We start from the raw sequence: 25,000 nt of genomic DNA on the forward strand, positions 1-25,000 counted from the left end.
GCGGTGAGGGCGTGTTCGTATCCCTCATACTGATTACACACAATGTGTGTGTGTGTGTGTGTGTGTGTGTGTGTGTGTGTGTGTGTGTGTGTGTGTAAGTGTGAGTGTGTGTAAAAAAACGAGGCTCTTCTTATACTCGACACATTCCTACATTTCCTACATTCTCACTCCGTACGTACTTCCCCCCTTGTTCCAATATCACCCATTTCATTTAGCATGAGTCTAAGCAATATCTGATAAGAAAAAAATATCGTGGTATGAGGGACAGTTTTATCATTTTTTTTTTCACTTTGCTTGAGAACTGATGATGGTGACGGTCAGCTCGTCCTCGGAGGAACCGGCGAGTCAAGACTTCGAGGATGATAGCGGTGATCCGTCCCTCTCTCCCTCTATCTCTCTCTCTCTCTCTCTCTCTCTCTCTCTCTCTCTCTCTCTCTCTCAGACCTAAACTGCGCTGGACAACAAAAGGTTACGAAGTGCCACCTCCATACATACCGAGGACCTTCTCGGCCGCGGCCACGATGCTGTAGGTGATGTGGTCCTCGTACAGGAGTCGTACGAGGAAGGATCCCTCCATCCGCACCTCCGCCTCGTCCCTGGAGAGACACGGGAGGAGAAGATGAAGGAGGAGGAGGAGGAGGAGAAGGGGCTTAGTAGCATCCTGGTGGGGGGGGGGGAGGTGAGAACGGTTCACTGGGGGAGGCCATTCCTCAGGATGGGTGTCGGGCCAGGCCGGGCCGGGGCCCTCGTCCAGGTACACTAATTAGATGTATTGGGGAGTGACGAAATGAGGGGGACTTCGTGTGTATATATGTGTGTGTGTGTGTGTGTGTCTGTGTGTGTATGGATACGTGTGCGTGTGTGTGTGTATGCGTGTGTTTTATGCGTGTGTGTATGCGTGTGTTTTATGCGTGTGTGTATGTAAAAATGTGTGTGTGTGTGTACCTGTGTGTGTGTATGTGTGTGTGTGTGTGTATGTGTGCGTGCGTGTGCATGCAGCCATGCGTACGTGCGTGTACCATCATACACGAGGGAGAAAGGTAAGAAGGAAAACAGATCACCAGACTCTGAACGAGCACCGTGGCAATCAGTGGGCCAATTAGGCATCCTGAGGAATTGATGCTGACGACCTCTACCCACCGGTGACACAGTAAACGTGGCATCATATCATGTCATGTGAGCAAAATGAATGACGTGAAAACGAAGTGGGTGACGTCATACTTACTTAATCTTCTCCCACGTTTCATCCCCGAAATTTCGCACCACCAGCTGTTCGATAGCATAGTTGACGAAACCATACTGCCAAGAAAGAGAGACAAAGAATAAATGAGATTTTGATATCTTTACAGGGAGTAACAATGATAAAGCATGTCTGCACGAAATCTTTCAGTGTATAACGAGGTAGGCAGAAAAATTTATGTACATACATATGATTATCTGTCTATATTTATCTATAATATATATATATATATATATATATATATATGCACATGTGTATGTAAAAATATGTATCATATACATATATATATATATATATACACATATGTCTATGTAAAAATATGTATATACACATACATACATATATATATATACATATATATATATATACATATATATATATACATATATATATATATATATACGTATATATCTATATGTTATATATATACATATATATATATTCATGCATACATATATATTACATATCTATATATATATATAATATATATATATATATATATATATATATATATACACACATTCATTTATATGTCGTGACGCATCTTTATTTTTCCCGTGACGTATATTCATGAGGATTTTAAAGATACGTATTATATTGTAATGAAATAACGTTACACTGGATTAAAATGATGCCCGCTCCTTCCTCTACTCCCAATTTCTCATTTGATTTTTCTTGAGTACCTTTGTGCTCTTGAGGATAATGTAATTTTTCAGTAAAATGTCTCTTAGAATTCTTAATCGAAACAGAGTCCTTCGTGCAGGAGAGACGAACGGTGCTGTCAAGTCGTTGATGAAATGAAGTGTGATTGTCAGGGTGAGGACAGGATTTCCTTCCTTCGGTCTCGCAGGAGACCACTGGATTTGGCGCTCGATTTTCCCTGTAACCTTGACCGCGATAAATTAACGAGGACGGGGGTGGGCGATGCACAAAGAGCGACGGGGGAGGATGGGAGAAAGGGGGGGGGGAGAAAAGGGGGAAAGGGGGGAGGAGGTTTCCCACGACCTTGGCAACGATCAGAGCCGCTCTCATGCCGGTGGTCACGTCGAGAGAGATACAAGTGCCAAGTTACACTCGTGGGGGCCCACTCGTCCCCTCGCCCCGAAATGATGATGGAGCCGCTGTGGGCACGTCAGCTGGGGGGGGGGGAGAATCCGTGAACCAGCATAGTTGCGATGGACCCCCTTCGGGTGATTCTCGGGTTTATGGAATTCGTATACTTAGGGAAGGCATTTGTCTATGCCGTCCCGTCGGGGGGGCGGGGAGGAATGGGGGGGGGGGGGCACGGGCCGCCGGGCGTTCCTGCGGAGCTGGGGACGAAGAATCAATACTTTTGAGTCACGTGACTCGAAAGGCGGGAGGGAATCACGTGCATCCACGTGATCCCCCCACCCGTCCCTTTCATCACCCCCCCCCCCGGCTCCCCTTGTATACAGCTGACCGTGATAAAAGGCCACTCAAACTTGCCATCAAGTGTCACTTGTGTGTATCCGTCTGTCTGTCTGTCTAGAGATCAGCGGAGGGACTAGGACTTCGTGGTGACTTGACCCTCCTTCTTTTATCTTTCCCCCCCCCCAGATGAATGACTTATGCCTCTCACGACTCATTTGCATCTGTGATATATGTTGAACGTCTTTGTTCTTCTAACGTGACTGTCTGGCAAATCTTTTGGGCTAATTTGTCCGATCTTTGGTTACTCTTACGAAACCATTTGTCCTAAAGGTCTTCTGGCCAACTTGTACCTATTTTCTTGGTCTTACGAAACGTCTCGGTTGTCATTCCTTCGGGATAATTCAAGTGCTCTTCAGTTGGTCTTAGGCAACTGCCCGTCCTCGATATCTGAGGATTAATGTATGTGATCTATAACTTGCATCAAGAGATAACTAACCCGACAAGCAATCGTGAGGATCTACTTCACGTCTCGACAGATCACAGGATAATGCTTTTCTCTTCTACTTTAATATCCACCACTTTCGGCGTGGATGGATGGATGGAAGGAGGGAGTGGGGGGGAGTCGGGGGAATAACCCCCCCGCCCCCGACCCCCTCCCACGAGCCGAGGGGGCCTTAAAGGAGGTAGACGACTTATCAATGGCGCTGCCCCCCCTGCTGGTGGCGGTGGCGGATCCCCCCCTTCCCCCCGCCTCGTGCCTGGCTCTGGGTGTATCCATGAATGTGCTTACTACGGCCTCTGCCATGAACCCAATTCAAGAGTTGGAGAACCTCCGGTCGCATTGTTCCCAAGTCTTGAAGCCAAGACCCGGAATGGGGGAGGTGGGGGATGTGTGTGTGTGTGAAGGGGTTGGGGGAGGTGGGAAGAGGGGGGGAGGAAGGAGAACACAACAGGAAAAGGAGAGGGGGGTGGGGGGAGGGTGCAGGCGTTAAGGAGCTCCTGTCGGCTCTCTCCTTCGATGCAGGATACTGCATCCGAGGCACAAAATGTTTCTTGAGAAAACAAACCTCTTCCTTCCTCTTCCTTCCCACGGCCCACATTCCCTTTGCCAGCAGTGTGTATGCACGGACGCATGTACGTGTGTACGTATGCGTACATGTATGTATGGGTGTATGCGTACATGCGTGTACATGTGTATACATGTATGCTTATATGTACGAATGTATCTATGAGCTTAAGTGTTTGTGTGCATGTGTATGTTAGTACGTACCTAGGCAAATGTGCATTTCTGTACGTACGCATGAATGTGTGTATGTACTCGTATATATGCATGTATGCATGTAAGTGGGGATGTAATTACGGACGACTATATGTATACATGTATGTATTTATGTAATATGTATGTTTGTATGTATGTATGTATGTGTGTATGCATGTATGTGTGTAGACACGTATGTATGTATGTATGTATGTGTGTATGTGTGTATGCATATATGTGTGTAGACACGTATGTATGTATGTATGTATGTATGTATGTATGTATGTGTGTATGCATGTATGTGTGTAGACACGTATGTATGTATGTGTGTATGTGTGTATGCATGTATGTGTGTAGACACGTATGTATGTATGTGTGTGTATGCATATATGTATGTTATGTATGTATGCATGTATGTGCGTGTGTATGCATGTATGTATGTTATGTATGTATGCATGTATGTGTGTGTGTGTTTGTATGTATGTATGTTGTGTATGTATGTTATGTATGTATGCATGTATGTGCGTGTGTATGCATGTATGTATGTTATGTATGTATGCATGTATGTGTGTGTGTATGCATGTATGTGTGTGTGTATGCATGTATGTATGTATGTATGAATGTATGCACGTATGAATGCATGTATGTAAACATGTATGTATGTATGTATTTATTTATGTGTGTATGTTATGTACGTATGTGTGTATGCATGCATGTATGTATACATGTATGTATGTGTGTATATATGTATATGTGTATGTATGTATGTATGTTTGTGTATGCATGTATGTATGTATGTATGTATGAATGCACATACATATGTTATGTACATAAGAATATGTATGTATGTATATATACATATATGTATATATATATATATATATATATATATATATATGTATGTATGAATGAATGTGTGCATGTATTATGTGTATATATGTATGTATATTTGTGTATGCATGTGTGTATGTATGTGTGTATGCATGTATGTATGTATGTATGAATGTATGTACATATGTTATGTACATAAGAATATGTATGTATACATATATATATGTATGTATGTATGTATGTATGAATGTATGTATGAATGTATGTGCATATGTATGTATGAATGTATGTGCATATGTTATGTACGTAAGAATATGTATGTATGTATGCATGTATGTATGCATGTATGCATGTATATGTGTGTGTATGTATGTATGTATGTATGTATGTATGTATGTATGTATGAATTTTATGTACGTACGAATATGTATGTATGTATGTATATATGTATTATTTAATAAATCGGTAGACACTGGTTTTGTGCCTATTGCTTAGAGGCAGGCAAACGTTGTTCTTGTTTTTTAAGAATTGAGATAGATCGTCTATATGCAACTACAGGCCAATCAGTTTGACATCGGTTATAGGAAAATGTTTGAATCAGTAATAGTAAATAGACTCAGAGAACACATCGAAAGACATAATTTAATTCGTGATACACAGCATGGTTTCTCCAAGGGTAAGTCATGTGTGACTAATCTTCTATCCTTTTACACTAAAGTATATAAGGCGTCAGATAACAATGATAATTACGATGTTATTTACCTTGACTTTAGCAAAGCGTTCGACAAGGTGCCACACCAAAGACTACTAAATAAAATCAAAGCCCATGGCATAGGAGGAAAAGTGTTAGAATGGATTAGAGCTTGGATTAGTAACAGAAAACAGCGGGTCACCATAAATGGAGTAAAATCTAGGTGGGGCAATGTTACTAGTGGGGTCCCCCAGGGCTCGGTTTTGGGTCCCTTGTTGTTCATTATGTACATAAATGACTTAGACGACGGGATAAATAGTGATGTTAGTAAGTTTGCGGACGACACTAAAATAGGACGCCTAATTAGGTCAGGAGACGACGCAGAGATTCTGCAGGATGATCTTAACAAATTGTTCACATGGTCGGTGAAATGGCAAATGAACTTCAATATCTCTAAGTGTAGCGTGTTAAACGTAAGGCTACACAACCCCGAAAATAGATACAGCTTAGATAACACGATTTTAGAGAAAACTGAGTGCGAGAGAGACTTGTGAGTTCTAGTGAGTCCGGACCTTAAAACCAGGAAACAGTGCATTAGCGCCAGGAATAAAGCTAACAGAGCATTAAGTTTCATTGCTAGGACGGTAACGAATAGAAATGCAGAGGTAATGATCAAACTCTGTCTAATGATAATTAGACCAATCCTTGACTATGCGGTACAGTTTTGGTCTCCATCCTACAGAATGGACATCAATTCACTAGAATTAGTACAGAGAAGAATGACCAGAATGATACATGGACTCAGAAATTTGCCTTCCGAAGAGAGGCTTAGACACCTTAACTTACACTCTCTAGAAGGACGCAGAGTGCGGGGTGATCTAATAGAGGTGTTCAAGTTGATCAAAGGCTTTAACAATAGTGACGCAATCAAGGTCATCATATTAAGACGACAGGGCAGGACTCGTAGTAAAGGTTTTAAACTGGACAAATTTAGATTTAAGAAGGAAATAGGCAAGAATTGGTTTACTAATAGGGTGGTCGATGAATGGAATAGACTTAGTAACCATGTAGTAAGCGCTGAAACTATCAGTTGTTTTAAGAAACGATTAGACAACTTTATGGATGGGGATGACAGGTGGTGATGGATACGAAGCTGCCTAGCGTAGGCCTTAAGGTCTCTTGCTGTATCCTTCATTCTTATGTTCTTATGTATGTATATATGAATGTATGTATGTATGTATTTATGTATGTATGTATATTTGTGTGTATGTATGTATGTATGCATGTATGTTACGTACGTACGAATATATATGTATATATGTATATTTGTATGTATTTATGTATGTATATATGAATGTATGTATGTATGTATGTATGTATGTATGCATATTTGTGTGTATTTATATATGTATGTATGAATGTTTATATGTATGTTATGTACGTACGAATATGTATGTATGTATCTGCGTATATGTGTGTATGTATGTATGTGCGTACGTATATAATATATATATATACTGTATATATATATACTATATATATATATATATATATATATATATATATATATATATATATATATTCGTGAAGAGCTGGATTCCAGGAACCATGTTGGAAGAAAGCAAACACTGGAGTCGACGATAGAATTTTAATCCTACATTTCGAACCGCATCCGAGGTAAGCTTCAGGGAAGTTCATCACTACTCTACATAATATACACTCGTCTGCAGTGTGGACACAACGTTCATAAAGGTACGAAAATGTCGAAATAAATGAAATATCAGAAAAAGCACGACTAGTAACAAAAATATGCAAAAAAAAAAAAAAAAAAAAAAAGTCGAAGTGACATATCCATCCAATCAGGCCGTTCCATAACAACACGTCACCCAGAATGAAATAATACAAAACAGAGAATATAGTAAAAAGAATAAATAGATTAATTAATCAATAAACGAATGGGATAATAAGATAATAAGGACTTGCACGTCACACTGGGATCCGATCCCAAGTTTACAAGTTCAGCTCCTAAGTGGCAAAGCCCTGACAAGAAACATTGAAGAAAGAAAATACAGAGATTTTGGATATATGTACAGACGATAAACGCCACCCCATCCTAGAGGCATTATATATCAAAGAGTTGATCCCAAATTTAAACATACAAGCAGAGGACCTTAAGGCACTCCCAAGCATGCGAATAACCGCCACTAACCCAAGTACGTAAGAAACCGCCACAAACCCAAGTATGGGACAAAACGCCATAAAACCAAGAACGCGACATTTCGTCACTACCCGAGCATACCCTGTAACCTCTCCCAGTTACCCTGTAACCTCTCCCAGTGATCCGGTAACTTTCCCCAGTGAAGACCAAATATGAAAATAAACATATAAAATTAAATATGATCATTCCATTCCTTGGAATATTCTTCCCTAACCACAGAGAAAGAATATCCTAAGCTAGTGACGAAGTGTCTTGCACCCGAAATCGCCATCTAGCAATAAGGATTACCTACAATGAAGTCGCAATCCTTATTTCAAAGGAAAATATGTACATAATAAGGCATATGAAAAATACCCTTAAAAATATTAAGCGTGCAACTAGCCATCACACACATATATATAGAACAAAAAATGAGGAAAGGATAATCCCCCCCCCCCAAAAAAAAACAAACGACGAAAACGTAATGATAAATTGGGGAAAAAATGAGCGAGGCGTTCAACAAATATTTTCTCACAGTGTTTACAAAAGGAAAGGCTACATATGGTACCTGACTGCGACCCGAATTTCAGTGGGGATGGAGGAAGTAGACTAACATCAGCATTAGTAGGGCACAAATAGTCAAACAAATTGACGGACTTAAAGCTACAAAATCCCCGGGTCCAGACGATTTTTTTTCCGAGTGCTTAAAGAATGTAAATTTGAAATATGCGACCAGTTAACGGAAATATTCAATAAGTCGGTAAACGCTGGTTTTGTGCATATTGCTTGGAGGGCAAGCAAACGTTGTTTTTGTTTTCAAAAAAGGGAGATAAATCGTCTGTATGGAACTAATGGCCATTAGTTATAGGTAAAATGGTTGAATCAATAATAGATAATAGGATCAAAGATCACATCGAAAGACATAATTTGATTCGTGACTCACAGCAAGGTTTCTCCAAGGGTAAGATATGTGTGACTAATCTTCTATCTTTTTACACTAAAGCATATAAAGCGTCAGATAACAATGATAGTTACGATGTTATTTACCTTGGCTTTAGCAAAGCGTTCAACAAGGTGCCCCACCAGAGATTACTAAATAAAGTCAAAGCCCATGGCGCAGGAGAAAAAATAAATGGATTAGAGCTCCGATCAGTGACAGAAAACAGCGGGTTATCATAAACGGCGTAAAATCCCAATGGGGGACTGTTTCTAGAGGATTTCTCCAGGGTTCAGTGTTGGGTCCCTTATTGTCCATTATATATATGAACGACTCAGACAATGGGATTAATAATTATGTTAGTAAGTTTGCAGATGACACTAAGATAGGACAGTTAATTAGGTCAGGAGAAGACGCCGAGATTCTGCAGGAGGATCTTAACAAATTCTCCACATAGTCGGTCGGTGAAATGACAAATGGACTTCAGTATCACAAAGTGCAGCGTGTTAAACACAGGTTTATACAACATAAAAAAAGCAGCTATAGTGGGCAGATAGTCTATCAAAGTAGATCCCACCATTTTTCTTCTGAACCCACAACCGGATTTGTAAACAAGTTCAGATTTGTCCCAATCCACCCGGTGATTTAATTTGTTCACGTGTTGGAACGCGGCTGAACTCTCTTGACCATACTTACTTGACCTTTCATGCTCATTCAACCTTGTCCTTAGGTCTCTCCCCAATTGACCGATATGAGCTAGATTACAATCTTTACACGAAAAGGGAGTAACATGAACATTTCGAAGGGTCAATGGACTCCACACATAATATCAGGACTATTCATTACAAAACAGATTGTTAACAGATATCCTCCCCCTCCCCCTGACCCGACCTCTGGTAATCCTCAGGTCACGAGGGAGTGAGGGTAGTGATATTTCAAGCCTTCCCTAGTTCTTTTTCCTTTGTAAGAATTTGACATTTAAAATAGCATCCCCCTCCAACCTTGTACTACTGAAAAGGGTTGCAGTTACCAATCAGAATATATAGATTCGCTTATTCAACGCTTTCTTTCTTCCGACAGTGGTGCTAGTTGTCATTATATATAAATATATATATATATATATATATATATATATATATATACATATATATATATCATATATATATATATATATGTGTGTGTGTGTGTGTATATATGTATATATATACATACATAGGGTGATCCAAAAGTCACTGAGGGGGTTTAAATTTTACTAGTTTCTTTATTTTTGTTTGTACAGCTATGAAATTTTAACACAATATGAAGAAGATTATGCAAATTTATTTGCACGAAGTTAAAAAAAAAACTTCATGTATGAAAAATGACGTCTTTTAAATAGCGTCCATTTTCAGCTTCGCACATCCGCGCCCTTTCCAAAACATGACGGGTTCGCCGGTTCGATTCCCTGATTTCCCTCGCGATGTTCTCCTTCAATTGTTCCAGGGTTTGAGGTTTGTTGACTAAGAGGGGGTTTACGTACGGTCTAACGGTTCGTCGAACGCGGTTCGACAGACACGTGTTTAAAGTGATGTGTGAACGTGTGAACGGGGTACTTGGGGTTTAACCAACGTGTTCGACAACCAAATACCCCGTTCACACGTTCACACATCACTTTAAACACGTGTCTGTCGAACCGCGTTCGATCGTGTAAACCCCCTCATACACCTTCTCCTTGAGATAATACCCCCACAAGAAGAAGTCAGGGCTGGTCAAATCTGGGGAACGCGATAGCCAGTTGACATCAGCGAAGGGAGAGATAATCCCGTTTCCCAAACACTGCCTCAGCAACTACATTGTCTCTCTTGCGGTATGAGCAATTGCCCCCGTCTTGCTGGAACCACGAATCTGGCCCATTTTGAACCGCCGGGCAACGCAGGAAGCTCTCGATCGCGTTTCCCAGATTTGACCAGTCCTGACATCTTCTTGTGGGGGTATTATCTCAAGGAGAAGGTGTATTTCAACAAACCTCAAACCCTGGAACAACTGAAGGAGAACATCGCGAGGGGAAATCAGGGAATCGAAGCAGGAAACCCTCGAAGCCGCCATGTTTTGGAAAGAACAGGGATGTGCAAAGCTGAAAATGGACGGCATTTAAAGAACATAGTTTTTTTTTTTTTTACATGAGTGATTTTTTACCTTTTTTTGTAACTTCGTGCGAATAAATTTCCATAATCTTCTTTATATTTTGTTAAATTTACATACATATCTATACACGCACACACACATCTATATCTATCTATCTATATATATATATCATATACATATACTGTATGTATATACGTGATGCACATATGCATGCATGCATATGTGTGTATGTATATGTACGTATGCATGCATGCATGTGTGTATGTATGTCTGTATGTGCGTGTGTATGTAAGTACGCATCACCTGTGACCCAACCTGTCCCTGTGCGCGTCCTCCCCCCCCCAACCATCCCTCGTCCTTGTTTCCTGCCATCGACACCTGGCGGACCCAAGCGCAGCCCTTCCTCCTCCTCCTCCTCTTTGTCCTCCTCCTCCTCCTCTAGTTGTTGTGCTTTCTCTCTGTAACCCGATCACCTAACTGGCAACTTTCCTTTACTCTTTTCGTCCTCGTTATGACGTCACTCCCTCTCCACAGTAGCGTTAGGACAGTATTTTTTTAAACCTGATCCACCTTTTATCAACGTCTTTGCTGTTATTCAATAAACTCGTCACTTTCTTTCTTTTCTTCTCTGCGTCTTTATGTTTTTCTTTCATCCGTTGTGCTTTGATCTCTCAGAGTCCAATTTTTCGTTCGATTTCTTCTCATCCTCCTTCGCTCTTTCTTCCTTTCTTCGCTGTAATTTGTCTGACACATCTTTAGAATAGTTTCCATCAAGTTGACTTTCTACTCTCACACTTTTCTCATCTATTTATTTATTCATTTATTTATCTATTTTTTTTTTTTTTTTTTTTTTTTTTTACTTTTCAACTATTTCTGTTCCAGTATTACGTTCGACATGGAATATCTCCACTTTATCTCTCTTGAATCCCAAGTCCTGGATTGAGTTATCTGTCCCTCTACCTTTCTTGTCTTATCCCTTGTCTTTTTGACATCCAGAGATCATACTTCTATTCCTTCTTCCTCGCCTGATTTTCCAGAACGCCAGATGTCCCCAGCGGTCTTGTATCCGTCCTGGAATCCTCCAAAGCGGTTCCTATCTTGTGCAAACAAGGAAAGGTTGCCTTGAGTCCACCATTTGTCACGGCATCCAGTCGATAAGTTAATTTAAACTTGCCATCTTCTTTCGCTCAGCCACCTCCATTGTAAGGGACAAGGGGCCTTATACACACACACACACACACACACACACACACACACACACACACACACACACACACACACACACACACACACACACACACACACACACACACACACATACACACACACACACACACACACATATATATATATATATATATATATATATATATATATATATATATATATATATACCAACGGCTTTTTCCCCCTTACAAGAGAGGTAGCCGAAATCAAAGGCATAAATCCACTCCCACCCATATCACCCCTACCCATTCCACTCCCATACACTACCCCTCTCTCTCCCCCTTTTCTTGGCTCCTCCTGGATGACGGGTCATCCCTGTATCTCGCCCAATGTCCTGGGACAGAAGCAATGTTGCAAGACTCAATCCACAGAAAGCCCGCTTCACTTAATCGGCGACCCCCCTTTCCATCCCCTCATGCAGAAAAAGAGAAGACGGGGAGAAATCCCTTCAGGCTGTGTCGAAATATCATTCACACATGCTTCCTCATCCCCATTCCCCACCTAAACCCTTCCATACATCATAGCATCATCCATACACAACTATTCTCTACTCACCCCTATCTTCTGTCTTCTCCCTTCCTTTCTCAACAGACATTCCCCTCTTTCCCAATGCTCCTTTCACCCCATCCATCCATCTCATCCTTGGTCGCCCCCATATCTTCACTCCATCCACCTCTTCCTTACACACCTCTTTTACTTATCTTTCTTCATTCATTCTTTCCATGTGTCCAAACTATCCAAATACCCTTTCATCAACCCTATCTCCTAACTCCCTTTTCACCCCCCTCTCTCATCCTCACCTCGTTTCTTACTCCATCTAGCCTAGTAACCCCTACTATACTTCTCAGGCATTTGATTTCAAACACATTTAAACTCTTTCTCTCTTATGTTCCATACTACTGCCCCATACAGTGCTGTCAGCACAATCATTCCTTCATACAATTTCCTCTTAGCATCCATTCCCAAATGTCTATTTCTCATTATACTTTTTAATCCCCAAAGATATTTACTTGCTTCCCTCAATCTACATTCTACCTCCACTTTCACTGTTCCTCACCATACAAACATGTATATATACTATGCATCTGCGCTTGTGCGTGCGCGCACGCATTTTGATAAAAATGCATCGAAGAGAGAGATACAGAGAGAGAGAGAGAGAGAGAGAGAGAGAGAGAGAGAGAGAGAGAGAGAGAGAGAGAGCGAGAGAGCGAGAGGGAAATGTTAGAATAAGTGGTAGCCTATTAGGTTGGACTAGTAATTGGTTGAATGGTCGAAAACAGAGAGTTGTTTTAAATGGAAAAACTTCTGGATGGAAAAGTGTTGCAAGTGGAGTTCCTCAGGGTTCCGTTCTTGGGCCACTTCTATTCATAGTATATATAAATGATATAGACCATGGACTAAAATCTACTGTTTCCAAATTTGCTGATGATACAAAACTGTACGGAGTGGCAAATGATCACTCAAACCAATTACATTTTCAAGAAGATTTAGATAAATTACAGCAATGGTCTGAAAAGTGGCTAATGAAATTTAACACAAGTAAATGCAAGGTAATGCACATAGGTAAAAATAACGGTAAGTACGATTACAAGTTATTTGGAAATTCGTTAACAAAAGTGGATAGTGAAAAAGATCTCGGCGTAATTATCAGTAACGACCTCAAATCATCCAAGCAGTGTATTTCAGCCTCTGAGAAAGCAAATAAGATTCTGGGACTGATTGCGCGATCTTTTGATTTCAAAAGTCCATCACTCATTAACAAGCTATATAAATCGTTAGTTCGTCCACATTTGGAATATGCTGTTTCCGTATGGTCACGGAATCTCATTAAAAACATTGACAGACTGGAAAAAGTACAACGGCGAGCCACAAAACCGATTCCAAATATCAAAAATAAATCATACGAAAATCGACTAAAACACATGAATCTGTTTTCCCTAAAAAGCGTAGACTCAGAGGTGACTTGATACAGGTCTTTAAGATTTTAAAGGGAATTGACAACATCAAAAGTGACAAAATTTTCACATTGAATGAGAATCAGACAAGAAACAATGGTCTCAAACTATCCGGAAATAGATTCAATTTGGAAGTAGGTAGAAACAACTTTGCCAACCGTGTAGTTAATGAATGGAATAAACTTCCTGCACAGGTAGTGCAATGTAGTTCAGTTCGAAGCTTTAAGAATCATTTAGATAAATACCTAAGTAAGATGCTGTAATGATTATAATTTATTTTATATTATTTGTTTTTGTTTTGTTATCATTTGTCTGTCTGATTTTCATTTATTATTAGTTATATGTCAATTTATTATCATTTACTATTTACCTGTTTGTTTATTATTCAACTATACCTATGCATTTATTTATGTATTTTATTTGTTATTTACATTATTATAGTTTTTATTTATTGTTTTATTATCAATATGATTTTTTTTTCGCATCCGACCAAGATATGGACCAAAAGGTCTACTGTCGGCATGCTCCGCCTTTGTAATCCTTTGCCTTTGTAAAGATAGATAAATTGAGAGAAAAAATATAGATAGATATACAGAAAAACAGATAATTGGGTAGACAGATAAATATATAGGTAGTGAAAGAAAGATAGACAGGTAGATAGAGAAATAGATAGATAGAGAGAAAGAGAGATAGATGGATAGATAGATAGATAGGTGGATAGACAGAGATGAACAGATAAATGGATAAATTGAAAGAGAGAGAGTGAGGAAGGAGGGGAATGGGAATAGGAATAATCTTGATTGACTTGATTGATGAAATAGTCTGTCAATATAACAATAAGAACAAGAAATTTTTATTGAAGCCTTTAAAAAGAGGGAGGAGAAATAGAGAGATGTAGCTGAATTCGAAAAAATAAGGAAGAAAAAAAAATGTTTCAAGGGGAAGGGAAAAGGAAAGAAGATATATTGTATGTTTATGTATTTTGTGTGCATATGGCTGTATATTGTGTGTGTGTGTGTGTGCGTGTGTATGCGTTTGTATATGAGTGTGTATTTACCTAGTTGTATTTACTTAGTTGTATTATACGGGAAGGGGAGCTATGCTCGTGGTGACCCGTTTTTGTATCTCGCAAGATCAAGTTTGTTCTTAAATTGTTGTGGTGTGTGTGTGTGTGTGTGTGTGTGTGTGTGTGTGTGTGTGTGTGTGTGTGTGTGTGTGTGTGTGTGTGTGTGTGTGTGTGTATTTACCTAGTTGTATTTTACGGGAAGGGGAGCTATGCTTGTGGTGTCTCGTCTTCATATCTCATTTTATCTAAACTATTTTTAAATTCATGTATTGTTTTTGCACACACCACTTTCTCATCTAACTTGTTCCAACTGTCTATTACTCTGTGAGGAAAGCTGTTCTTTTTCAGATCTCTTCTATAGCTGTCTTTCTTGATTTTCTTTCCGTGTCCTCTTGTATTTCTATCATCCCATTTTATCAGATTCTCCCTATCAATAATTTCTATGCCTTTCAGGATTCTGTAAATAGCTATCAAATCTCCTCTCTCTCTTCTTTGCTCTAGTGTCTGTAGTTCAAGTTTTGCTAGTCTCTCTTCATATGATAGTTTTGAGAGTGTTGGTGCCAATTTTGTAATTGCTCTTTGTATTCTTTCAAGTTTTTATACATTTTTTTTGTACTTGGTGACCACATCGTTGCTGCATATTCCAATCTTGGTCTTATCAGAGTGATTAGAATTTTCTTCACCATTTCTTCATCCAGGTATGTAAATGCCACTTTGATTGTTCTTATTGAATTATAAGTTTCTCCAAAAATCTTATTTATATGTTTCTCAGGTGACATATTATTCATAACAATGACTCCCAGGTCCTTCTCATTTTCTACTTTTTTTATTCCTTCTTCTCCCAATTTTATATGATCCTGTTATTCTGTTTTTGCTTTTTCCAAATTCCATTATACTACACTTTTTAGTGTTGAACTCCATCTCCCACTTCCCACTCCATTCCCATACTTTATTTAGATCACTCTGTAGTGACTCACAATCTTCTTCCGTGTTCACTTTTTTAATAGTTTTGCATCATCTGCAAAGAAGCTCATATAACTTTCAATTTCTTCATCCATATCATTAATATATATAGCAAACATTATTGGGGCCACAACTGTTCCTTGTGGAACACCGCTTATTACTTCATCCCATTTTGAGTGTTTGTCTCTTATCACTACTCTCATTTTTCTTTCTTGCAAAAAGTTTTCCATCCTTTGTCAACAGCTTTTTTAAGGTCTTAGAAATGCACAATCAGCCCATCCATCTCTTTCTTGTGTTATATCTATTAGCCTTGAATAGAAACATATTAAATTGGTGACACATGATCGTCCTTGCCTGAATCCAAATTGCCTTGGATTTAGCACGTTGTTTTTTTTCTAAATATTTTACCCATCTACTTTTGACAATTCTTTCGCAAATTTTTGCTATTGTACTTGTTAGAGAGACTGGTCTATAGTTGGTAGGGTCTTCTTGATTTCCCCCTTTATATATAGGTGCTATATTTGCTTTTTTCCAATCTTCTGGAACTTTTCCTTCTTTCAAGGACCTGTTTATTATTTTGTCTGGCAGTTCATTCCTGCATTCTTTCAAAATCCAGTTTGCTATATCATCTGGTCCATGCGATTTTCTGACATCAAGATTACTCAATTGTTTCATTATTTCATTCTTTGTTACATCTATTTCTTTCATAGGAGGGACTTTTTCTTTCAATTCGATCTCTTCAGGTTGTATGTTCTCCCCTGTAAACACTGATTTAAAATGCTTGTTCATGATTTCTGCCATTTCTATTTCCTCTGTGTATTCAACTCCTCCTTGTCTTAATTTCTCTAATTCTTGTTTGTTTTTCAGTTTGTTGTTTACAAATCTGTAGAATAGTTTTGGTTGATCTTTACACTTTTCTATGACATCTTTTTCATATTTTCTCTTTTCCTCTCTGCACGCTTGTACATATTCATTTTTATAACAAGTATATATTTTCCATTTTCAGGCCTTTTGTATTTCTTCATTTGGTCCAAGCTTTGTCTCTTTTGTCTTTTAATTCCCTACAACTTTTGTTGTACCAGCACTTTACATATTCTTTTTCTTGTTTTTGTCTTAGGACATACTTTTCCATTTTTTTTTTAATAAATTTTTGTCAAAATATTCCATTTCTCTTCTACTGTTGTTTGTTCTTTGTATATTCCTTCCCAGTTTTCTTTTTGAAAGAATTCTCTTATATGATCAAATTTTGTTTTTTTCAAACATCATTCTTCCTTTTCTATATTGTTCATTTCTTTTCATGTATTTTTCCTCATTTAGTTCCAGTTCAATCAATATGTGGTCACTTTTACTTATTGGTGTTTTATTTTCAATCTTTTCCACTATTCTAGGTTCAGATGTGATTATCAAGTCTAGTCTCGATGGTTCTTCTTCATTTCTATACCTAGTGTTCTCCTGTATCCACTGTGTCATTGTATGTTCAATAATAATCTCGAGTAGAACATTTCCCCATTACTGTCATCTCTTCCCAGCAGACTTCTTTGCAATTAAAGCCGCCCATCATAACTATTCTTCCTCCATCTTCCATTATCTTATTTAATGTTATCCTTGTGTCCTCTAACATACTTTTATGTTCACTCTCTTGCCACGAGGCTATTTTTGGAGGTACATAATTTATCACAAACTTTCTGCTCTTCTTATCTCTGTCTTCAACTTCGATCATAATCATCTCTACTCTATTCTTTTCATACGTGACACACCTCACGTTTATATCCTTCTTAGTCAGGAACATAACTCCACCCCCTTGCTTTGTCTCTCTGTTTCTAATCCAATAATTATATGCATCATGTCCTACACTGTTGGGTGGTAGTGGACCTTTTAATTTCGTTTCTACAATTCCCATTATGTCCGGTTATTTTTCCTTCAGATAATCATTCAGCTCATTCAATCCTGTTATTAATCCATCTATATTTGTGTAAGACACTCTTAGTTTTCTGCCACTTCCATTGTATTCTCTGTTTCCCTTTTGTTTTTCTCTAGTATGTCGTATTTCCTTACTTTCATATTCACTACTCTCCAATAGAATTTCTCTTTTTCTGACTCTGTTCTGTTCTCGTTTTTTTCCTTAGCCTCATGTCTTTTCATTTTTTCCTCCTCTCTTTCATCTTTATTCATTTCCCTATTTATCCATACCTTTTTATTTTGTTCACTTGCTGCTAGTTTCCCTGTTTTTGTTAAGATATTCTCTGCCGTCGTTTGTGACCTGAATATATTCTTGATTGGTCTGGTCTTATCTGTACTATACTTTCCGAGTCTATACATCTCTTCAATTTGTTTCATGATTTCAGGTTCATCTTCCTGAACTAATTCTAGTAAACTGCTTACTTTTTCTTTTTCCTCATTGATTCTTGTGGTTCTATCTTGGTTGTGTTTCTCTTCCATTCCTAATATAATTATACACTTCTTTTTATCTGCTAAGTCTCTTACTATATTCTCCTTCTGTCTCATCACTTTAATAACTGAGTCTTCAGTTTGTTCTTTCATTTGCTGTTTAATTATGTCAGTAAATGCAACTTTACTGCTTTCTTGGATTTTTTCCAACCCTGTGTTTCTTTTGCTATGGCCTCTTTGTTGTCTTTATTGTTCCTCTTTAATTCTTCATTCTCCTCTTTTACTTCTTTTAACTGTCTTTTTAATTCCTCTATTTCATTAGTTAAGTTTTTGTTCGCTTTCTCTAGTTCTTCCAATTTTTTAACTCTCTGCGCAATCTTTGCTATATTACCGAACCTAATCTCCCAATGTTTGGTCATTATTTCAAGTTTTTCCTCTAGTCTTGCTAATCGGGGGAGGTTGGTATCTGCCCCCCCCCCTCCCTCATTAAATCCCTGGAAATTATTATCCTCACCTTCCATTGTGCTGCTCTTATCTACATATTTCTAATCTTTACATTTTTGTTAATCCCATCACCAAAATCATCGGTCCTTCGTTTGTTTACAAGACGCCTGGCCTCCTGGACTAAGTCCTCCCCTTCCTCGTTTCCTTCCATTTCCCTCAGTAATTCCTCCCCTTCTCCTTTTTCCTCACTTTCCCACAACACCACGAGCTATCCCCTTCCCTGTAAATACAATAGGTACTTCCTTTGCGTTGAGGTCCACGAAAATTTCACTTTTTCTTCAGAACTCTAATCCTCGCCGTCCATCCGACAAAAGTGTGTGTGTGTGTGCATAGCAGACCACCTCATTATGTTTAGAGTTGGAGACACACCCACCTACCCAATAGCTGGTCTGAGTTCTGTGAGTGCTCGGGGTAGCTTTACCCCTTCTGGTAAGCCCCCTTTTTTTGACCATATGAGCTTTCTTCTGACGATGAAGTGTGGAGTAGTTACCTGTTTTTTTGGGGGCATATGTGTGTTCCTATTGTACTTTTTTGTCCTTATGCTATTATTATCATTTTGTAGGGTGAGGGCTAATTACACCATACTCCCTCCTCCACTTTTTCTCTCACATTTCACTGTTGGTTCTCTCTTTTAATCTCCCATTTATTTTTCTTTGTGGTTATCATGTTTGCAGTGAGTTTCAAGTCATGCACATGGATGGAAACAACCCTGAGCACGTTTCGTTGATTTATAAAAAAAAAAGCGTGATCGTAGGTTACAATCTTAAATCATCTGTACGCTGCACATCTCTCCGCATCAGAGAAAGTAAACAAAACTGTTTGCTCCGTTTATTGACCTCATAAGTCTAATTGCCATTCAGTACTCCGGTTCCCCCTCCAATGTTTAGACTTCCTTGTCTGTCCCATTGACTATTTCCTTTCCGAACAACGACTCCGTCCTCTCTCTCTTCGTTCTTCGAGTTTTATGTCGAGTTTCTTAGTTCTTTTCTAACACTCCCGTCCTTGTAGCCGCGGGTATTCCTCCTGCGATGTCCCCTTCAATTTTTTCCCCCCCGAAGTTGCTTCTAAAATGATTTAAAGGTAAGGATGTAATACGACTGTGACATACTCTACGAGAGCCCCTCCTTCTTACTCTTCTTCGTGTGGATGGTGTCTTACTCGTGTTCTAAGTCCATGAAACCGAAGGCCATTTTCATGTGTCTCACCTGTGTGCTTATTTGGGTAGAGAATTTTGGTGACTCTTGTCCCTAGATTTATCTCGTTTGGTCGTCGCGTCCCACCCACAGATCTCGGAGTTCGCGCTGCTCTTAACATCTTTGACTATACCATGAACGTACGTGTGTGTGTGTGTGTGTGTGTGTGTGTGTGTGTGTGTGTGTGTGTGTGTGTGTGTGTGTGTGTGTGTGTGTGTGTGTGTGTGTGTGTGTGTGTGTGTGTGTGTGTGTGTGTGTTTGCATGTGTGTGTGTTTGTATGTGTGTGTGTGTTTGTATGTGTGTGTGTGTTTGTATGTGTGTGTGTGTGTGTTTGTATGTGTGTGTGTGTGTTTGTATGTCTGTGTGTTTGTATGTGTGTGTGTGTGTGTGTGCGTGTTTGTATACATGTGTGTGTGTGTTTGTATGTGTGTGTGTATGTTTGTAAATGTGTTTGTGTATGTGTTTTTGTGTGTGTTTTTGTGTGTGTGCATGAGAGAAAAAAAGAGAGTGAGTAGGAGAGAGGAAAAAGAGAGTGAGAAAGAGAAGGTGAGGGAAGAGAGAAAGAGAGAGAGCGAGTAGGAGAGAGAAAGAAAGAAAAGAGAAAGAGAGAGAAAGAGATAAGTGAGAAAGAGAGAAGTGAGAAAGAGGGAGAAAGAGAAAGAGAGAGAGTAAGAGAGAGAGAGAGTAAGAGAGAGAGAAAGAGAGAGAAAAAAAAGAGAGAGAGAGAGAGAGAGAGAGAGAGAGAGAGAGAGAGAGAGAGAGAGAGAGAGAGAGAGAAAGAGAGAGAGAGAAGGAGAGAGAGAGAAGGAGGAAAGAGAGAGGAGATGAGAGAAGGAGGCATGGAGAGGAAGGAGAGGGAGGAAAGATATAAACAGACTGATGATACCTGATATTCCTAATGCTACATTTGATATATAAACTTTATTTATATATTTTGGATTTCTTGCTTACACTTTCTTACGATCAAACACCTCAGAGATGATTTTTTTTTTCATTTCAGGCATGAGCCCCTGAATAATACAGAGATCAAAATAGCTGACAAGAAACGTGCCTCTCGGTGTTATGTCCTTCGTGTGGGAAATACACCTTTCACTTCAGTTTTGTCGTTCGTCCATCGAACAGACTAGCACAACCCATGCCCTAGTTTATGTTTGGCGCCAAATACTGTGGTTATTCACAGGTGCCGATTTGAGCTCAGGTGATTTTCTGTTGACACAAATCAAAACTGGGGAGTACTTACCATCTTACTGACGCTTCCACGAGGGTCGTTGTAGGCTGGTGGTTCTTGCAAGGAGCGGTTCCGCTCAGGATTCCACTGCGCACCCCATCAAACCAGACAAAATGTTAGGCAAGTATTGTGCTTCCGTACCTCCCGTTCCCTGCCAGTGATGCTTGTCGCCCCAGTGGGCTGTTGGCGCTGCCGGCATTGATTGAAAATATCTTACAGCGGTCTTTGGCCGTTTCGATTTTTTGTAAACGGTTGTGCTCCTGATTTTGGCTGATCCAAGACGGGGAAGATGTCTCTCATTCTACCCAGATATGCAGACATCTTCTGGAATTGATGACGAACTTAGAACGAGGCGTTAGTTTCTGTTCTGTTGGATCCGATACGTGATCGTACGTCAGGCAGCAACAGGCCAGCATCCATACGGCTTCAGCGGTTCATCCTTACCCTATCAAGACCAGTTGGTTGCAAGACAGGCAAGAGCAGAAGGATATAGAATAGGGAAGGGTGCAAGACTTGCAGTAACAAATATGCTTAAACTTGTTTCAAAACTTGCCTAATTAGTTTGTCGTTCTACAGCCATAATAATTCTGGATATCATGGCTTTCCCGACGTGAATTCTGACCCGCGCGGCCTTTCGAGGTTGTGGGCCCGGGCGAAGTAGCAGAAGCACACAAGTGGCACTTGAGGATAACACTTACAGAGGGACTGGTTTAATACGTCATGCGCGACAAGTGAGGGTGTGGGGGTGGGGGGGTAAGGGTTTGGGGGCATGGGGTGGGAGGGGGGTTGGGGAAGGTGATGGAGCGTCGGCTTGGAATAATTGATTTTCAAACAGACTGGACCGGCCGGCCGGCATAACAGCTGAGATCGTCTTCGTCGTCGTCGTCGTCGTCGTCGTCCCGCTCGAGGAAGGAGGCTGACTCCCACGGGAGCAGAGTCATCTGCATCCCACCTCCTCTTTGGCTCCCTCCGCCGACCCTCCATAGGTCGATAACTCGACACCTACGGAGATAATGTAATGGACGATAGCGCCAACTATGCCATATTTTCATAACACAATCTCTGTGGCACGTTTTCCCCTTTTTTTTTTTTACGACGTTTGATGTGATGTTTGAAGGTCACTCGCCGCTTTTTGATACAGGAGAAAATGTAAATAAACTAGAAAGTAAATGAATAGATAAATAAATAAATAAATAAATAAACGAATAAACAGATAAATGAATATATGAATAGATACATACGTAAAGAAATAAATGAATGAGTATATGAATAAATGAAGAGAGAAACAAGTAAATAAGTAGGTAGATAAAGAATTAAGTTAAAAATAGACAAATAAAAATAGATAAATACCAAGATAAATGAACAAATAAATGAATAAAAACAAACGATAAACAAACAAACAAACGAATGAACAGTTAGATAAACACATGAATAAATGCACAACTAGGCAAACAAAGATATGAACAAATAAATAATTATAAAATAAACAGTAAGCAAACTAACAAACAAACAAATAGATAAACAAAGAAACGAAGAAATAGATGAATAGATTAAAAAAATAAAGAAACAAATGAGTAGATAGGCAAACAATTGAATAAATAGACAAATGACTAAGTAAATAAACGAAGAAACGGATAGTATAAATAACTGATAAAAATTATAGAACAAACGGATATTTAGGAGAATAAATAACAAGCCAATTCAACGAACACATAAAAAAGGTGCTTCGTTGACGTCATTAATCGTGAGATTATGACGTCACAAACCTGCGCCGCCCACTCGCATCGCGTCCAGTGGGTCGACCTCGGAAGGAAGAGCCGCTAAGGTCAACCTCAGGCCGGACCTGGTAATATCGCCCTCAAGGACGAGGGTCCACGGAGGCGAATAAAATCGCCTGGCGGCAGCTAGAAGGAGAGTCAAAGTGACACCCGGCAGGGAATGGGGCTAGGAGAGGTCGTCCAGATGAATAAAATCGCTTGGAGGAACAAGGAGGAGGAAAGCCGGAGGACTGTTCAGGAGGAGACATTGAAGCCCGGGCCACTTCCGAAAGTGGAGGGGGGAGGAGGGGGGGGAGGTCAGGTGGTGTCAGCCAGGACGAGAGTAAGAGTCCCACCTGGGATGGAAGGAACTCATCATATTTTCTTTTCATTATATCAGCCCATCAAACGCTCTTCGTGACGGGGTCGCCGTCGTCGTCTTTGTCGTCGTCGTCGTCGTCTTTGTCGCCGTCGCCGTCGTCGTCTTTGTCGCCGTCGTCGTGTCGTCGGCTTTGTCGTCGTCTTTGTCGTCGTCGTCTTTGTCGTCTTAGTCATCGTCTTCCTTTTCGTCGTCGTCTTCGTCCAGCCAAAGGAAGAAGGTGGGAGGAAGGGCGGGGAAGACGGGGGGGGGGAAGGGTAATGGGAGATCCTGACGGGGCGTGCCTCGCCGTCAGGAGGGAGCGGCCACAAGACAGCGCCTCTCATTCTTGCATCCCCCACTTCACCTTCAGGTGTGGCGGCGCGGCAATCGCCGTCGCAGATCTCGCTGCGGCCACCGCTGGGCCGCAGGCGGAGAGCCGCTTCTTTTCTCGGAAGCCCCATTAGCGTCAGCGCCGCCGCCGCCGCCGCCGCCGAGCAGCCCTGTCGGAGCGGCAGAGGAGAAAAAGAAGTAAACGTGTTTTTGATGGTGACCCAGGCGGCTTTGATAATAATAATGGTAATAACGGGCAGACACTTTGTCACTTCGCTCAATTCAATGACGCACTGGAGGAGGAGGAGGAGGAGGAGGAGGAGGAGGAGGAGGAGAAGGAGGAAGAGACGATGGAGAAGGAGGAGAATCTGGCGCAATGTTGGCGGACGATAAACTTATTTTCATTCAGGTGAGGGTCGTGATCTCAACCAGAATAGGGGGTCCCGGCCGACAGACACCTCGTTTCGGATAGGGGGCCCACCCCCCGTCCTTTTAAAAAGAATCACCCGATAAGTGATACCGTCAAGCGATTTCATTCATTCATCGCCCCCTCAGGACCCCTTCCATGCCAGGTGGCACTTTTTCCTTGCATCTTGCCTGTCGCCAGGCGACTTCTATTAACGCTATGGCAGGCCCCCCATCATAAGGAGGTGTAGGGGGGACGGGGGGAGTAGGGGACAGCTCCGACATTTATGATAAAAGTGACCTTCCGCTATCGGTTTTCATGCATGTCATATGTCTCCCTCTCTCTCTCTCTCTCTCTCTCTCTCTCTCTCTCTCTCTCTCTCTCTCTCTCTCTCTCTCTCTCTCTCTCTCTCACACACCACACACACACACACACACACACACACACACACACACACACACACACACACACACACACACACACGCACACACATATTAATTTGATTGAAATGCCATCCCTGCACGACCCAACGGGCTTGTCGTCGCGTGGACGACTCGGAACGATCACTATAATGAATAGGATCTCTCTCCTGTCGATACTCGTGCCTGACCTTTCCCCTCCCATCGCCCCCCCTCCCCCCACCCTCTACCCCTCGTAGGACCTCCGCCCTTCCCCTCCCCCTCCTCGCAATGCCCCCTCCCCCCCTGTTGTCGAGCAACCCACGGAGACAGCCCGAAGTGCTTCCTGAAGAGGGCCTATGATGCTGGTCTTCCGGCCCGGCATTCCACAGGTCATTTGGCCAAAGACTGTAAGTAAGGAGGTAAGGCGTCTACGTCACGAGGCGCTTAGTAGTTCCAACCGAAGCCGTCACCTTTTGACCTATTATGCGCTTTAGGGGACTGTTGGGGCAGGTAACTATTAGTCGTTGCTGGGAATAGGAGAGGAGTGCGG

General features: G+C 40.7%; 1 protein-coding gene across 1 annotated transcript in view; it reads right to left on the reverse strand.

Annotated features, from left to right (window-relative positions):
• The window catches only part of Gycbeta100B (guanylate cyclase soluble subunit beta-1-like), a 59,115-nt gene extending 37,725 nt beyond the window's left edge, over nt 1–21,390 (reverse strand). The window contains exons 1-3 of the mRNA XM_076172144.1: nt 21,208–21,390; nt 1,226–1,299; nt 496–596 (exon numbers count right to left, since the gene is read on the reverse strand). Of these exons, the coding sequence (XP_076028259.1) occupies nt 496–596; nt 1,226–1,299; nt 21,208–21,210 (178 nt within the window). The 5' untranslated portion in view covers nt 21,211–21,390. The remainder of the gene's footprint in view (nt 1–495; nt 597–1,225; nt 1,300–21,207) is intronic.
• Between the last annotated feature and the right edge of the window lie 3,610 nt (nt 21,391–25,000).

This window comes from Oratosquilla oratoria, chromosome 3 (assembly GCF_046742065.1).
Source record: "Oratosquilla oratoria isolate Oo_2021 chromosome 3, ASM4674206v1, whole genome shotgun sequence".
Lineage (NCBI taxonomy): Eukaryota > Metazoa > Arthropoda > Malacostraca > Stomatopoda > Squillidae > Oratosquilla > Oratosquilla oratoria.